The sequence below is a fragment of the Sminthopsis crassicaudata genome, chromosome 4, assembly GCF_048593235.1.
Source record: "Sminthopsis crassicaudata isolate SCR6 chromosome 4, ASM4859323v1, whole genome shotgun sequence".
Classification (NCBI taxonomy): Eukaryota; Metazoa; Chordata; class Mammalia; order Dasyuromorphia; family Dasyuridae; genus Sminthopsis; species Sminthopsis crassicaudata.
In genome coordinates, this window is record NC_133620.1 from 69,687,936 (window position 1) to 69,705,243 (window position 17,308).

Here is a 17,308-nt window from a genome sequence, read left to right on the forward strand (position 1 = left end):
ATTACCATATCATAACAATTATAATATTAGCATAATATTATTAACATAAAACCTGTCTATGATAATATTTTTCTTGGTTGTTACTTTGTGAATCAATCATATAAAAATTTATACATTAAGTTTATGTTTAAGCTATAGTTTAAGGGCTAATTGCCTTGGTTTGGACTCCTTCAGGACCACCTTCAGAACCTCAAAACTGTCCTTTGTTTTCATCTATTTAATAGCTAGGATGGTCCCTTATTGAAGGGAGGAGTTCCAAAGGGACCTTTAATATTTCAGTCTTCATAATGATATTATAATGATAGACACAAATATTTCAGATCCTTAAATAAACCTAATTAGTAATAGGAACAGTAAGACTTAGTACATAAAGAGATGAACCTCAGGTCAGGAAGCTCAGGGTTCAGATTTTACCTCCAACACATCCTGGCTCTGTGCCTCTGGGTTAAGTCTCTTCATCTCTCAGAGCCCCCATGAAGCTTTCTAAGGTAATATAGATTCACCTGCATTGGTAGAGGAAACTCTAGGGTTACAAGGGAGGGAGAGAAGTAAAAAAAGAGTTAAAGAAATATTTACAGTATTCCCTCTTCCCTCATGCTAGGGCTTTGAAGTGAATTTAAAGTGAAAGTGAAATTTAGGGACTCTTTCATCACCCTTCTGTATTGAGAAACTCACATGGAAGAGGGAATGGTCCACCTTTTTTTTTTTTTAATTTATAATATTATCCCTTGTATTCATTTTTCCAAATTATCCCCCCCTCCCTCCACTCCCTCCCCCCGATGACAGGTAATCTCATACATTTTACATGTGTTACAATATAACCTAGATACAATATATGTGTGTAAATAGAATGGTCTACCTTTTGCAAAAGCAGCATGACAGTGGATTTGGGAGTCAGTTTACATACTATGTACCTATGTGATCTGGGGCAAGACACACCATTTCTCTGAGCCTTAGTTCTTTCATCTGGAAAATTGGGATGAAAAATACTTCTTACCAATTTTCCAGGCTTGGAGTAAAGCTTTTTGTTTTAAAAACATGGACAGATAATTTTTCAACATTGACCTTTGCATAGCATTGTGTTCCAAATTTTCCTCTCTTTTCCCCCACCCCTCCTCCTAGATGGCAAGCGATCCAATATATGTTATATATGTTAAAATATATGTTAAATCATATATATATAAACATATTTATACAATTCTCTTGCTGCATAAGAAAAATCAGATCAAAAAGGAAAGACAGGGAGCAAGAAAACAAAATGCAAGTGAACAACAACAAAAAGAGTAAGAATGTTATATTGTGATCCACATTTAGTTCCCACCATCTTCTCTCTGGGTGTAGATGACTCTGTTCATCACAAATCACTGGAACTGACCTGAATCATCTCATTGTTGGAAAAAACCTCATCCATCAGATTTGATCGTTGTATAATATTGCTGCTGCTGTGTACAATGATCTCCTGGTTCTGCTCATTTCACTTAGCATCAGTTCTTGTAAGAATCTCCATGTTTCTCTAAAATCATCCTCCTGATCATTTCTTATAAAACAATAATAACTCCATAATATCCATATACCAGAATTTATTCAGCCATTCTCCATCTGATGAGCATCCACTCAGTTTACCTGGATCTTTCCTATTTAGCTTCAGTAGCCTGCTGAAAAGGAGAGTTTTCCCAAATGGAGAGATGGATCTTGTCCCTTCTCTATCTCCCCACCCCCTCAAAGGGCTGTCCCAAATGACAGAGCATCTTCTGTTTCTTCAACAATTTTTAAGTAAAAAAGCATTGGAGATACCTATGTGCAAGAGCTTTAGAAAAGTGGTTAAGGGCTGTTAAAAGTGGGCTGCTTTTTCTTCAATTAGTCATTCCAAGTTCATGTTTTCTATGCCAGTAATAACTTTTCTTTTCTTTGATAATTATTAATCAATCCTCTCCAAGTTAAATCTGTTCAGATTAAATTGAAGGATTATTGTAAGGTAAATATCTTAACATTTGTCTAGAGAATTCCTTCAATGGGTAGGTGATACTGCTGCAGTAGGGACTGAAAGCAATTGAAGGAAATCTAGGGAGGAAGTAGGTATTCAGTAGCTAAAGAAAAGGGAAAGCTTCTAAACTTAGTGCTTATACATCTGAAGCCCCAGATGCTTATTCAGCATCCCATTCACCAATAACTGTTCTTTTGGTGGGATTTGGGAGTCTGCCTCTTCTGTCTGAAAGTGCCAGTAGGTATGCCTTTGAGACCCAGCCAGGAGCCTAAGCCTTAGCCTGCCTTTCCAGCATTCTTCAGAATGAGGGCTCTAAAAGTTGATCAAGTACCTCTCTTGAAGTACTTCTCTCTCCCATCCATATGGTGACATATCTGAGATCTGCTTCTAGCAGGAAAATAGCTTGTACTCTGTGTGCCCAGAGAATAAGCTTGTTTTTTTGAGGCTTCCCTGGAGTCTGGGAAGTCTTCAGAGGAATTTGGACATGGTCCTGAACTAGTTAAAGCCACCATCAAAATACCCTAGAATGAGAAATGTCCAGTCTTTTTTTTTTCCCCCTGAAGCAATTGGGGTTAAGTGACTTAACCAGGGTCACACAGCTAGGAAGTGTTAAATGTCTGAGGTCAAATTTGAACACAGGTCCTCCTGACTTCAGGGCTGGTGCTCTATCCACTGCAACACATAGCTGTCCCAGCCAGTGTTTTCTTGAATTCCTATTTGAGTTTCAGGATACTGATTGTCTATATTAACCCACCAGTAAAGGGTATAAAATGAGGCAAAATTAGCAGATGCCATGAAGGGACAGAATGAGAAAGGAGGGGAATATAGACTGGGGTTGTGAAAAAAACTTAGAACTTTTAGAATAAGGATCTTAAATTCACTATATTGAACTGCTTGATCCTCCCCTTCAGGCCATCTCCCAAAGTCTGCCATCAAGTTGTTTTTTCTGTTACTCAGATGAATCAGATGAATAACTCTATAGAGGCATATTAAACCTTTTCCCTTTTGGAAATAATAAATTATGTTTTTCCTTAACATTTGTCTAAAAATCTTTGTTTTCAATTGAATGAGAACCTAATCAATTTTCCCTTGAATAAAAGATTTAATGTCAAGTAAACAATGTTTGAGTTCCTTCCTGTGACTCATCATGACCCCCTTTGGGGTTTTCTTGGCAAGATATTGAAATTGTTTGCCATTTTATTCTTCAGCCTATTTTACAGATGAGGAAATTGAGGGCAAGTGACTTGCCCCAAATTTAAGAATCTGAGATCAGATTTGAACTCAGAAAAAGAAGTCTTCCTGAACCCCAGCCTATCCACTGAGCTGCCTCGCTACCCTTAAAGTTCCCTAGCTTCCTTCTTATATACTAAACCAGTTGCTAAAGGGAGTCACCTGTACAGCCTGAAAGTGATTATAGTAATGATCAAACTAAGGGTATTACTAAGATCATTAAGGCTTCCCTCTCTTTGGGTAATGTAAATAAGAGAAACCTCTCTTGAATTCACTGTTGACCTTTTATATTTAGGAATTAGAAGTATAATGGGAGCCAGGAAGTGAAAGGGTCATTTTGGGAGACAGGTTCATGAAAGTCACATATGTGTAGGATGCTAAAGTCCTGAGATTTAAGTATCAGGGTCCTAGATCTAGAGCTGGAAGAAACTTCAAAGGCCATCTCATTCAATCCCTTCATTTCACAGACATGGAGTGATATCAGATCGTTGAGTACCTGTGGAGCAAAGAAGAGACAGTTGATAGAGTGTTAAGTAAAATTCATTTGCTTGACTAGGATCACATTTGCCTTCAAGAAAAGGGGGAAATTTTCTTTTATTTTGAATGGACATGTACTTCTGCCCCTAGCACTAAAAACTCAACTTGTAGTTCTTTTCCCCTCTTATTTCTTGAAGAAACTGCAACTGAGTCAACAGCATGATTTGACATATAAGCCAAACCAAAACATGCTACATTGGACAACATGTCCATTAAGGGAAGGATATCTTCTAAAGAGGAGGAATCCCCCTATCCCTTGTACTGACCACTTCTGGAGGCTCTGGGCATTAATCTTGATAATCTGGAAGAAGTGCAGAGGAAGGCAATCTGAATGGATCTGAATGGTGAAGGGTGTTGATTTTGTATCATAGAAAGATTGGTTGAAGGAACTAAGGCTGTTTATCCTGGAGAAGACAAGACTGGGAAGGGTGAGTGTGGATAGAGCTGTCTTCAAATGTTAGAAGGACTTTCACATGGAATAAAAATGCACTTAAATTCAGATTGCAGAACCAAAAACAATGGATAGAAGTTTTAAACAGCAAATTGAGGTTTGTTATCCTGAAAAACTTCTACAATTAGAGCTGTGATTTGTTTTACTTTAATTCCTAGCTAACTAAATGGATCTTTCCACCTTTAATTGGTCAAGTAGTCAGTAGGCCTGGAGTCAGGAGGACTCATCTTCCTGAATTCATATCCAGCCTCAGATACTTACTCACTGTGTGACCCAGTATGTAACTTAACCCTGTGCCTCAGTTTCCTCGTCTGTAAAACAAGCTGGAGAAGGAAATGGCAAACCACTCCAGTATCTCAGCAAAGAAAATCTCTGCCAAAGGGGGTCATGAAGAGTTAAACACGATTGAAACAACTGAACAATAACAAAGAAAAAAGGGAAAATTAGGCAAGCAGTGGGTAGCTGTTGGAATCATTTCCTGCTATGACTCTCTTGTTGTCTTTCAGAGAATTGGGTGATTTGCATGAACTCTTCTCATTGGATCCGGTGTGATGGTAAAGAAGAATTAGGATCATAACTCTTTGGCACAATTTAAAAATACACCTTTAAGGCTCTGAGGCTGATGAAAGAGGGGTAGAAGTTAGAAAAAATCTCATGGGATATGAGAAGAGAAACCAAAATCACATTGTTTGGCTTGGAATTTAGGGTTTTTCTTAGTTTCCTGTAATTCTAGTTTCATTTTTTATTTCTATAATCTGCCAAGCAACTGATGCGATACTTCCCTTCCTCTCCACAGGAAGAGGTTTCAGTTCCTCATTCCCCAAGGCTGGTGGAGGAGTGTCAGATCTCAAGAAGTACCAGAGTAGGACGGAGGGTCTGGAGGGAGAACGTGTTAATTAAGCCCTCAGATGATCTTCCTTCTTCATCTCCTCATGACAGCAGCCATCCAAGGAGGCCATGCCAGTGAGTACCCCAAGTCAGGCTCTATCCCCCACTTCCCCTCTAGCTCTGGAATGGTAAGTCCAGGAACTACAAGTTTTCTTCTCAAAACTTGTGATGAAATCGTGGGCTGGTGAGCTGGTGCCAAGCAAGGGTATTTTTGGTTTACCCGGTGTTTGAGGGAGGAATAGAACAGTTTTTCCGTTCTTTTGGAGGAGGATTTAAATTTCCTTTTGCTTCCGAGTGGGTGAAAACCTCTCCAGAATGCCTTTCATAGCCCCCTTTTCTCTCCCCTCCCCACTTTGCTGCTCCTTTTCCCCTTCTTTCTGCCTTTCTTTCCTGCCTTTCTGGCGTGAATGTGTGCCGACATTTGTGGTTGGAGCATGGGGAATCATCCCACTTCATTATTTCCCCTTCATTTCAAGCTGGAGTTAGACCAAAGGACCCAGGGAGAGACTAGAAGATACAAAAGGAGTTAGGAGCATTATGAGAGGCAGCAGAGAGTAATTCAGGTGGATGGAGAACTGATCTCTGTCAAAGAAACCCAGGTCTGTTCCTGCCTCTGACCCATACAGGCTAGGCGATCATGGGAAAGTCTTTTAACCATTTCAACACTCCAGGACACCAAGGTTCGGATGCATTGGGATACTTGAATGGGTGGAGGGAATGTCCCAATTCTACACTAGAATTTCTTATGGAAATGGAAATCACAGGTCTGTCCCAAAAGGGAAGGAAAGTTTTTGAGGCAGAAATCCATTCTCCTTTTTCTCTCTGGAAGAGATGAGGGGAAGAGAATACATTCTAGGAAACAGAAATATCCATGATTTGCTCCAAACATGTGAAAGATAGAATGAGCTTGTCCCTAAAAAATGCTTCTCAAACTGCTGTTAAAGATCTCAAGGAATAAGTAGAGAGGATGTTTTCCAAGTTTGCAGAATTTTTTTTTTTAATGGCCCAAGTCTGTGATTTCTAAAGGAAAGTCTCCTGTAGGAAATTCCAAGTTTGGAAATTGCCTCCATGAATATTGATTTCAATCTAATCTGTATATGTAATCTTAGAGAGTTTGGTGAGAGTTCTGGGAAGCTGATGTCTCCATGATCACAGTCACATTGCTCATGTATCTGAAGCTGGATTTGGTCTGCACCAGATATTTTACAGATGAAGAAACTGAGGCCGGAAGGAGTGCACAGTTCCCTTAGACTGGTTAATTGGCAGAGCCAGGCTCCCGAATTCATTTGTAGTCTTTTGAATTGCTTCTTTAAACTGCAGGATTCTGAACAGCATTTAGTGATAAGAAAAGTTAACTTTCTGGCTGGATGGAAAGGGATGGCAAAAATTCTGGGCTCCTTCATGCCTTTGTATTTATTATCTCTCCTGTAACTTAAAGATACTAATGGGGAAATTAGCTGGGAGAAATGTAGGTCTTCCTCAGAAAAGGCAGCACTAAACTTGGAGTCAGGAGAGATCTGTCTTTGGATCTCCATTCCCATATTTACTAGTTGTGCAAATGGATATTTACTGATATCTAGAGAAATTAAGTGATTTGCCCATATTCAAATCCATATCAGGTTTTTGTACAGTGAATACAGTGCTTGGTTTAGAGTCAGGAAAGCCTTAGGGACCAGTTGTGTGATCCTAGACAAGTCATATTGCCTCTGCTCTGTTTCCTCAACTGTAAAATGGGAATAATAATATTACTTGCTTCAAATAATATTTGTAAAAACACTTAGCATAGTACCTGACACATAGTAGGGTAACTAATAAATTCTTGCTTCCTTGTCACCTTATTCTTAAAACAGAAATCAATAAAAATTGTGCTACTTGGGTCCCAGAATTCTTTTGAGGAAAGTGCTTTCTAACTATCTAAATGTGAGCTACTTCCACTTAGAGATGGGCAGGGGGGTAAAAAGATAGCACAAGGGAACAACTGCCCAAAGTATCTTTTCTACCAGCCTAACATATCCCATTAGTGTCATGAAAGGGTTAATTAATAAAAGGTGGCTCTTCAGAATGGAAGACCTGGAGTCAGGAAAACTCATCTTACTGAGTTCAAATCTGGTCTCAGACATGATCTAGCAGTGTGATCCTGGCCAAGTCATTTACCCCTGTTTGCCTCAGTTTCCTCATCAGTAAAATGAGCTGGAGAAGGAAATGATTGAACAATAACAGAAGAGAAATATTGCTACAAGGACTTGACTTTGTTCCCTAGATAGAGCTCTCTAGTAGGCTACTCACCATCAATTTCCTGAATTATCTGCTTTCTGCTTGGAGCCTAAGGGAAGAGATGGAGGGAATAGTCATTTATATGATTCCTCCTCTGTTTCACCCTGAGGTAGCTGCTGTTACTATGGCCATTTTACATTTGAGGGACTGAGGTGAAGTCTTGGGTGGCAATAAGTCAGCATTTGTTGAACATTTACTTTGTGCCAGTTACTGTGCAAAGAGAACAACAAAAGAAACCATACTCTCTGCCCTCAAGGAGCTTAAAGACAACATATAAAAGGAAGCTGGAAGAAGGTGAAGGAATAGGAGGTACCCTGGAGGAGGAGGGTGGAAAGTCCTGAAAAGAGGGGAGGGTGAGTGAAAGTTGGAGGAGAAGGAAGGAGGGAGCATGGATGGCCTGGGCCCTTCGGGAGAGGAAGCCTGGCCAGGGGGAAGGAGCTTGGAAGGTGAGAAGGCTGTGGAAGATAGGTGAAGGAGACATAGGAGCTCTGAAACTTCATCTGCTTTAGGGCAGACCTGATGGGGCGTCTTGAAGATTTGGGTATCAGGGGTAATGGGAAAAGGAGGAGTCACTATGGGAACAAGCTTTGGTTGCCTGGCAGAACTCTCCAGGGCAAAGTGGCACCTGCCATTCCTCTTACCTGCAGAATTCTATATGCAGAAAAGTGGGTCACACTTCTTACAGTTAACCTTGTTTCCTTATTTCAGGCTGCACAAAGCCACGTGCAGTGAGTGAATCTAGGTCAGCAGCGTTCTCCCATGTGACAGAGGGCATCCTAAGAAGCAGTCCAGTGGTGTGGTGGATAAAGCCTCTGGCCTAGGTAGTAAGATCTGAGTTCAAGTCCAGCCTGAGACACTGACTAGCTGTGTGATCTTGGGCAAATTACTTAGCCTTTTAGGAGCTAGTTCAATGGATGGAGTGCTAAACCTGGAGTCAGGAAGATTCACCTATGTGAGTTCAAATCTGACCAAAAGAGTGAGTTTGCAGTCAGACTCCATGCTTCTTTCTCTGGGTGAGGGATAGCATCTTCCATAACAAGTCTTTTGGAATTGTATTTAGATCATTGTATTGTGGAGAAGACTAAGTCTGTCATAGTTGATCATAATACTGTGTTGCTATTACCACGTACACTGTTCTCCTGGTTCAGTCCAAGTAAGACCTGATTTCAAATCCAGTCTCAGCCATTTATCAGCTGTGTGACTTGGGCAAGTCTGTTTGCCTCAGTTTCCTCAAGTATAAAATGGGGATAATAATAGCACTACCTCCAAGAATTGTCAAGAGGATCAAATACTTGTAAAGCATTCATCACAGTTCCTGACACAGAGTAGGCACAATATAATGCCAATTTTTATGATTATGATCATCCTTGTAAAATCTCTCCTCCGAGAGGGAAATTAGACCCATAAAGATTCCAGTCTACTTCTGATAGATCTAGGAGTGAGCAGGAAGCAAAGTTTTTGCTTTAAATAAAAAATAAAAGAAACATGACTACCATTTTTGATTTGTACAGTTATCTACTATAGAATATTGTGGCTAAATACATAGCATCACTGTATTTTGCCAACAGCATTGGAGTTGGGGTTCTTGACATTAAGGACTGTTTCATATCTTACTTTTTAAAAAGTATTTTTTTTATCTAACATAATGCCAAAGATGCTTAATGAATAAGTTGCTTGCTTAACTGATGGCGCTGTTATGAGATCTAGAGTTGATATTTCTTCAGCTGTAAAATAAGATGGTTAGATTAGCTAGGCTTTGAGGCTCCTTCTACATCTAGTGCTTTGATCCTTTTTAAAAAATTAATTTAAATTTAATTTTTCCTCAATGACATGTAGACAAAAACATTTTTAACATTTTTTTTTAAATTTTGAGTTCCAAATTCTCTTCTTCCCTCCTTTCTTTCCTCTTTGAAAAGGTAAGCAATTTAATATAAATTACATATTTGAAGTCATGCAAAACATTTCCATATTATCTGATGTTATAAAAAGAAAATGCAGACCAAAAGCCCCAAGAAAGTTTTTTTTTAACAGAATGCTTCAAGAGTGGATAGAGCACCAGTCATGAAATCAGGAGGACCTGAATTCAAATATGGTCTCAGACACTTAACACTTCCTAACTGTGTGTCCTTGGGCAAGTCACTTAACCCCAATTGCTCAGTGGAAAAAAAAAAAAAAAAAAGAAGAAAAAGTATGATTCAATATGCATTAAATAAGCCATTAGTTCTTTCTCTGGAAATAACATTTTTCATCATAAGTCCTTTGGAACTTTCTTGGATAAAATATTGCTGAGAATATCCAAGTCATTCTCATTTGATCATCTTATAATACTATATTACTGTATACACTGTTCTGGTTCTGTCCATTTCACTTTGTATCCAGTTCATGTAAGTTTTGCCAGGTTTTTCTGAGAAATAAGATTAAATCAGATCCAGCTCATCAATTCTTATAGCACAATAGCACATTCATAAACCACTTGTTCAGCCATTTCCCAAATTATGGGCATTCCCTCAGTTTCTAATTCTTAGCCACAAATAAAGAGCTGCTTTAAATATTTTTGTACTTAAAGGCCTTTCCCTTTTTCTTTATCTCTTTGAAGCAGAAAAGTGTAGTATTCTAGTTAGTTTTCTGGAGGGCTAGCTTTCTGGAGATCTTGGGACCAGCTTTGTTTTCAGCAGAATAATCACCACAAGAATAGCCAGGGATAAAATCCAAAAATCTTTATTGTCTCCTTCACAGTCTGTCTCCTTGACCTTGGGCTTGGCTACTTTCTGGAGGCCCTTCAGACGGGCCTTGGTCTCAGTGGGGGAAGCAGGAGAGCCACTACCAGGCTAATGAAGATGGAATGTTTCTCTCAGTCTGAGAGCTTGAGCTCCAGCTTATATATTCTATTACAATTACATCATTACAGTATACTTAGTATAAACCAATCATTATATCACTAGGAAACCATTATTTGTTGTAAGATTAAATCAGTCAGACTGAACTAGAGAACTCATGCTAAACTAGATAACCATTGCCTTATCAATTCCACTGAGTTCATACTGAGCCTTAAGTATATTTCTCCAAAGTTCCTGCCCTTACAGAAAACTAGTAGTACTATTATATCAAAGTATATACACAGCTTTATAACTCTTTGGACATAATTCCAAATTGTAGAGCTAAGATCCTTTGACAGCTTCTTCTATTTACTACTGAGTGATATCATGTAAGTCATTTTACTTTCTCTCTTTTTCCTAGTCCATAAAACGGGTTAATAAAAGTTAGATTATCTTCCTCAAAGGGCTATTATGGGAATTAAATGCTGCAATATGTAAAAGTGCTTTATAAACTTAAAGCTCTGTACAAATATAAGCCATTAGTCATCCTCCCCACCACCCACAACTCTTGCCTAACACTGTTGTCTTTGTTCTAAAATGAGGACTGAGGAAAGGTCATTGGATTTAGGTAACCTTTAAGAGACAGTAGAATATGTAATGTATTATAATCATTTTTCTTAAGGAAATAGGGTCGATATGAAACTTGCAAGTTTTGGGAATCAGAGGAGAAAGAAACCAGTGACCTTCATTCAAAATAATTCCTCCCAAGGCCAGCAACAGTCTCCAAAATTCTCAGTTATATCTTTTGGAACCATCTAGAATGGCGGTTTTCTTTACTAAATTAAAGCTTACTTTTATGGAAGGGATAACACCTTTACTGGGATTTGACTCATTCTGATTATTACACTTAGCTTCTCCTGAAGAGTAGTAAGGACGTACAAAGAAGGTAGAAAAGATAAAGAGCATTATCGGAATACCTATCAAAGGCATAGACACATAGAAATATGAAGTGACAATATCTATTGTGGGGGAAATAAACCTAGAACTAGAGGATTGGTTTGAACGGTACCAAAGACCACGTCTACAAACTTCTCATTTTTGCCTAGGCTAGACTGGACTGTTTATAGTTATTTAGGAGAACATGATTTTCTTCACAGCATATCTAAATTGGTGTAATAATGAATTGTGTAATCATGGAATTCTTCTGTTTATCAACAGAAGGAGGAGGAGGAAGAAACAGCATGTTGGAAAGGAATGCTAGCAGGCTTGGATGACTCTGAACAAGAATAAGATACTTGATAAATCTTCCTGTATTGGCCATTTTTTATAAATCAATTTTCCTCTCCTATTTTCAGAAATTTTAAAGTCCTACTTATAGTCTGCTTGATTCAACTGATATATTATTGTACCTATACTATGCTAAGAATTGAGGGGGATTCAAATAAATTTGAAATACTAATCAAGAGCTTATGAGGGAGGATAAGACAAGCTCACAAGGGGGCAGCTAGGTGGCGCAGTGAATAGAGCACCAGCCCTGAATTCAGGAGGATCCGAGTTCAAATTTGACACTTAACACTTCCTAGCTGTGTGACCCTGGGCAAGTCACTTAACCCCAGCCTCAGGGAGGGGGGGGGGAAATGTAAGGAAAAGACAAGCTCACAAATAGCCATAGTATAAAGTAGTGTATGATAATTACCATAAAAGATGTATTTTAAAGGTATTACAGGAGTTCAAAATAAGGGATCCCATCTGCTTATCTGGGAAGCCTTCTTGAAAGAGGAGACATTTGAGGAAGAATTTGAAAGATGGTATAATTTCGATAGTCATTTTGAAATAAATTTACATTTGGTAGAATGTCTGAATAGAATATCTGAAGTACTCAAAATTCAAAATCTGCTTATCTGGGAAGCCTTCTTGAAAGAGAAGACATTTGAGGAAGAATTTGAAAGATGGTATAATTTCGATAGTCATTTTGAAATAAATTTACATTTGGTAGAATGTCTGAATAGAATATCTGAAGTACTCAGAATTCAAATTCAGTCTCATTCATTTAGTAGCTGTGTGATGCTAAGCATTTCACTTGACCTCTCTCGGATTCAGGTTTCTCATGTATAATAATAATAATGATATCTATCTCTCAAGATTGGCAAGAGGATACAATGAGATAACTTTTTTTTTTTTAGTTTCCAATGTCCTCATCTTTATTTTTATTTTTTTTATAATTTTTTTCACAGTATATATGCATGAGTAATTTTTTTTTTATATTATCCCTTGTATTCACTTTTCCAAATTATCCCCTCCCTCCCTCTACTCCCTCCCCTTGATGACAGGCAATCCCATACATTTTACATATGTTACAATATAACCTAGATACAATATATATGTGTAAATACCATTTTCTTGTTGCACACTAAGTATTAGATTCCGAAGGTATAAGTAACCTGGGTAGATAGACAGTAATGCTAACAATTTATATTCACTTCCCAGTGTTCCTTCTCTGGGTGTAGTTGTTTCTGCCCATCATTGATCAACTGGAAGTGAGTTGGATCTTCTTTATGTTGAAGATATCCACTTCCATCAAAATGTATCTTCATACAGCATTGAAGCGTACAGGGATCTTCTGGTTCTATTCATTTCACTCAGAAATGAGATAATATTTGTAAAGCTCTTTGCACACCTTAAATGCTAGCTATTAATGTTTAGGGCTAAAGGAGGCAAAGGAAATGAGAGAACACTCCTAGAGGCAGGAGGAAAACCAGAATGATAATATAATAAAAGCCAATGGAGGTATGAATTTCAAGAAAAAGTCCATGGTCAACATGATTAAATGCTACAGAGGGATCTCAATCCCTCTGTGTTCTGAGAAAAGGCTGTTGAATTTTTTTTTTCCAAAGGAGAGTTGGGTGAGGCTGGCAGGGGGAAGAAAAGAGGTAGTGTCTGCAATTGGGAAATAAGTGATTTTTTTTTTAAGAGCATCAATAAAAACATTTTGTTTCAAAAGAAAAAGCTATTGGACTTAGTGATTAGGAAGAGATTACAGGTAATTTTCAAATAATCAGTTTTTTAATAATTTTAAAATTAATTTTATAATTATAACATTTTTTGACAGTACATATGCATAGGTAATTTTTTTTACAACATTATCCCTTGTACTCCCTTCTGTCCGAATTTTTCCCCTCCTTCCCTCCACCCCCTCCCCTAGATGGCAGGCATTCTCATACATATTAAATATAGTATATGCTTGGTAAAATATATATGTGCAGAACCGAATTTTATTGTTGTTGTTGTTGTTGCAAAGGAAGAATTGTATTCGGAAGGTAAAAATAATCTGGGAAGAAAAACAAAAAACAAACAAAACAAAAAAAAAATGCTCACAGTTTACACTTATTTCCCAGTGTTTCTTCTCTGGGTGTAGCTGATTCTGTCCATCATTGATCAATTGGAATTGGATTAGCTCTTCTCTGTGTTGAAGATATCCACTTCCATCAGAATACATCCTCATATAGTATCATTGTTGAAGTGTATAATGATCCCCTGGTTCTGCTCGTTTCACTCAGTATCAGTTGATATGTCTCTCCAAGCCTCTCTGTCAAATAATCAGTTTTAATAGAGTAGTAGTAGGAACAAAAGCCAGTTTGCAAATATGATAGGTGGAAGTAAAGTAGAGAGTAGAGTATTACCAAATTACTAAATCACCAGTAGTATGGAAATGATTTAATTATTTTTCTGATAAGGTTCCTAGTATGGCAGTATATATAAATGAAATAAACATATATGATATAGAATAGTACTTGTAACTTACGGTTAAGGATCTCTGTTCTGAGTTCAAGTGGAGGGGATTCAATCATGGGAGCTTCTCTCTCTTAGAAATGTTAATGGCTTGGCCCCCAACCAGAGGTTCATCTCCTGGGAACATCTAAATTTAGCTCATGTCTCTCTATAAAGACGATGCTTCTATGCTGTCCTGTAATCATTGGAATTAATAAAATATTTAACAATAACAGGATTTCCATGGAAATATATTTTGATGACTATTCATGTATAACCTATATCAAATTGCTTGTTTTCTCAATGGAGGGTTTAAAAAATGAATGGTAAAAATTGTTTTTACATGTAATTGGAGAAAAAAAAAAAGACATGTTTTCAAAAAACTCACATAAAATAGAAATATTTTCCTACTAAGAGTAAGTCTCCTTCCCCCTTTGGATTTAGTACCCCTCCTCCCAAAATTCATAATCAGCAACTAATTTTACTGGAGAAAAAGCCTACTTCTCTTTGGAGTCCATTTGCTGGCTTCCCTTTATTGTTTGCTTCCCTCTATGCTGGACACTCTAACTTCCTCCCAGTCAGCAGTCTCTGAAATCTATTTTCTAAAGGTTGGCTCTCCTTTGTTTTATGGTCAGCTGTTAGTATTGCTGCAACTCCAGGCTAGTTCCTTTGGGACTTTGTATGGAAATTATAGAGATAAAGATTTAGGTTTAGTTTTACTTTTATGAACAATAAGAGCTCAATTGTAATATGACAAGTGACCAACCAGTGATTGGATGATTTCATCTATCGGAGATATTTCACATACATATAATAGTTGTGCATGTATAGTATATCTCTCTATATATAGATATATAGACTTCCAAAGGGATCTCTGACACACATACAAAAGGCTAAGAACCCTTAATTTACACTACAAAGAAAAACTCTCAGTGGAAGTCAAAACTGCTTCAACCTCTAAAATTTCTTCCAATTCTATGAGTCTTACTCTTTTTAAGGACATTTGATAGTGAAGAGAATAGAGGGACCCTAGCTTGGGTAACAGTTCAGGAAAAGAATTTTGTTGTTGTTTTAGAATAAAGAGCAGAGTATATTTGTAGGGAAGAAGCCAGTAGAGAGAAAAAGACTGAAGATAAAAGAGAAGGGAATAAATCCCAAAGTCCCAGAAGAGGTAAAGGCATAGGATCAAATCTAGGTGGAAGGATTATCCTTGCCAAAAACAAATAGCTTGTTATTCTGAGGTTAGAGTGCAAAAGATGAAGAAAAAAAGAGATTCTTAGGTAGAAAGGAGAGAAGGAAAATTCTTTATTGTAAGGGATGGCTCTCTGGGAGAAGAAAGAGAAAGGAGAAATTTAGATGAAAAAACACAACAAAAAAATATCAACAAAACTTGTTTTTAAAGAAAGGAGTTTATAGTATTATGAGATTTAGTGCCAGAAAGAACCTTAAGAGATGATCTAATTCAACTACCTCATTTCATTTGATAGCTATCGTGGCAGAGTGGAGAGCTGTATTAAAAATGAGAATTGGATCTGGGGGCAAGTCCTGGATCTTTCATTTACTAGCAGTATGGCCATAGATAAACCATTTTTCAAGGATAGTTCAAAATTTGTGATTCTGTAACCTTAATTTCTTCATTTATAATATAATGACTTGAATTAGATGACCTTGAAAATAGAAGATTCAAAATAGCTCCTAATTAAATAAAATAAAGGCATCAGACAGAGACAAAAGGATCCCAAAACAAGGAAAAGGACCCCACTAAAAACCACTTTGTGGTGGACAGAGTTTAGAGAATTATCAAAGCAAGAAGTTGTTTGTCCATTTTCCAAGAGGACCAGTGACATCATGGGGGGTGTCTTGATTCCTTCGTGAAACAGATTGAAGTAACACTGAGTTGCACAAAGTTGTGAATCTTATTCTTTCTTCATGAGTCAACTAAAACCAAGACAAAAGTCAAGATGACTGGATGACCTTGGTGTCTTTAATATCTGATCAAGTTCTAAGCTCCCCACAGCTGCCTTTGGGGCAAATTGTTCTCCTCTGCCCATTCTGCCAGAGGAAGTCTTCACTGGCTTGGAGTAGACATCCCTCCTAGTGGTATAAAGGCCAGGGAATAAGGGACTCTCCTGTGGTGCTAAGTACATCATTGAACTACCTGGCTATGGGATGGAGCCAGAGAAAAAGGAGAGTTTGGGAGAATAAGAAAGAATTGAGAGAGATAATAACTACTCATATAGAGTCACTATAAACATGCCTTGTAAGTAATGCCTCACATTTATACAGAGAATCTCAAAAATCTTGGTTCAGTTTTAAGTGTCAATAATCTTGTATAGTAATTTCATAAATATGAGTCTTTACTTAAAAGGACTTTGTTTAAAAAAATTAAAAACTGACAGGGTGCCTATCAGTTGGGAAATGGCTAAACAAGTTATGGCATATTTATGTGATGGAATGCTGTTGTACTACGAGAATGGTATGGGTATGGTTTTAGTAAAACCTGGGAAGACATGTAAGAACACATACAAAGTAAGGCGAGGAGAATGAAGAGAACAATTTATACAATAGCAGTCATAGCAAAAAGAGAATCATCTTTGAATAACGTAAGAACTTTGATCAACACAATGGATCCAATCCAAAGAATTCATGATGAAATATGATACTGCTTTCCATATAGGAAGCCAAGAAACTCAAAGTGTTGATTGAATCATGTTTTTAGAAGATGTGGCTAAGGCATGAAGGTTTTGCTTGACTATATGTATTTGTAATAGGTTTTGGTTTTCTTATTCTCTCAATGGGCAGAGAAGAGGGAGGTGATTGGGTTGGAAGAGCTTTAGAATTGAAAATAAAATAAAATTGAATTTTGAAAAATCCCAAAGCACAAGTCTGTGAGCTGATAACAAAAAGTATGATATCCATTTTCCATGTGTGGATATGCCTTCAGAAGGGTAAAATGACTTTTTCCAGAGTCATGGGAGTAGAAATGCAGGACTCAAACCTAGGGCTTCCAATTCCAGGACTTGCCCCTCTTATAAACCTGTCTTTGCACTTTCCCATAAGACCTCTTATGAAGGAAGAGAGCCATTCTTTGGAGCTCTATCCTGAGGTTGGCTTGTCCTGATAGGGGAGTGGGTGGGTGGGTGGGTGAGTGAATGAAAATTCCATATCTAAAAAGCCCCAGACCAGGCTTGAAACCTTAACCCTCTATCTATCCATCAGGATATCCTCCTATCCAGCCATTTTGCCATCTGTCCTGCTACAATAACATCCTTCTCATCACCCCCAACCTTTCCATCTTTTCTTCTAGCTCTGGGACAGTAAATGAAACAATACTATCTAGAAAGGGGAAAACAATCAACT

At 37.7% G+C, this 17,308-nt stretch overlaps 1 protein-coding gene across 3 annotated transcripts in view; it reads left to right on the forward strand.

Annotated features, from left to right (window-relative positions):
• The window catches only part of LOC141565455 (major histocompatibility complex class I-related gene protein), a 58,445-nt gene that overhangs the window by 14,131 nt on the left and 27,006 nt on the right, over positions 1-17,308 (forward strand). For all 3 annotated transcript variants that reach the window (XM_074308519.1, XM_074308517.1, XM_074308518.1), the window contains one exon: positions 4,999-5,165. In XM_074308519.1, coding sequence (XP_074164620.1) covers positions 5,111-5,165 — 55 coding nt within the window. In that variant the 5' untranslated portion in view covers positions 4,999-5,110. The remainder of the gene's footprint in view (positions 1-4,998; positions 5,166-17,308) is intronic.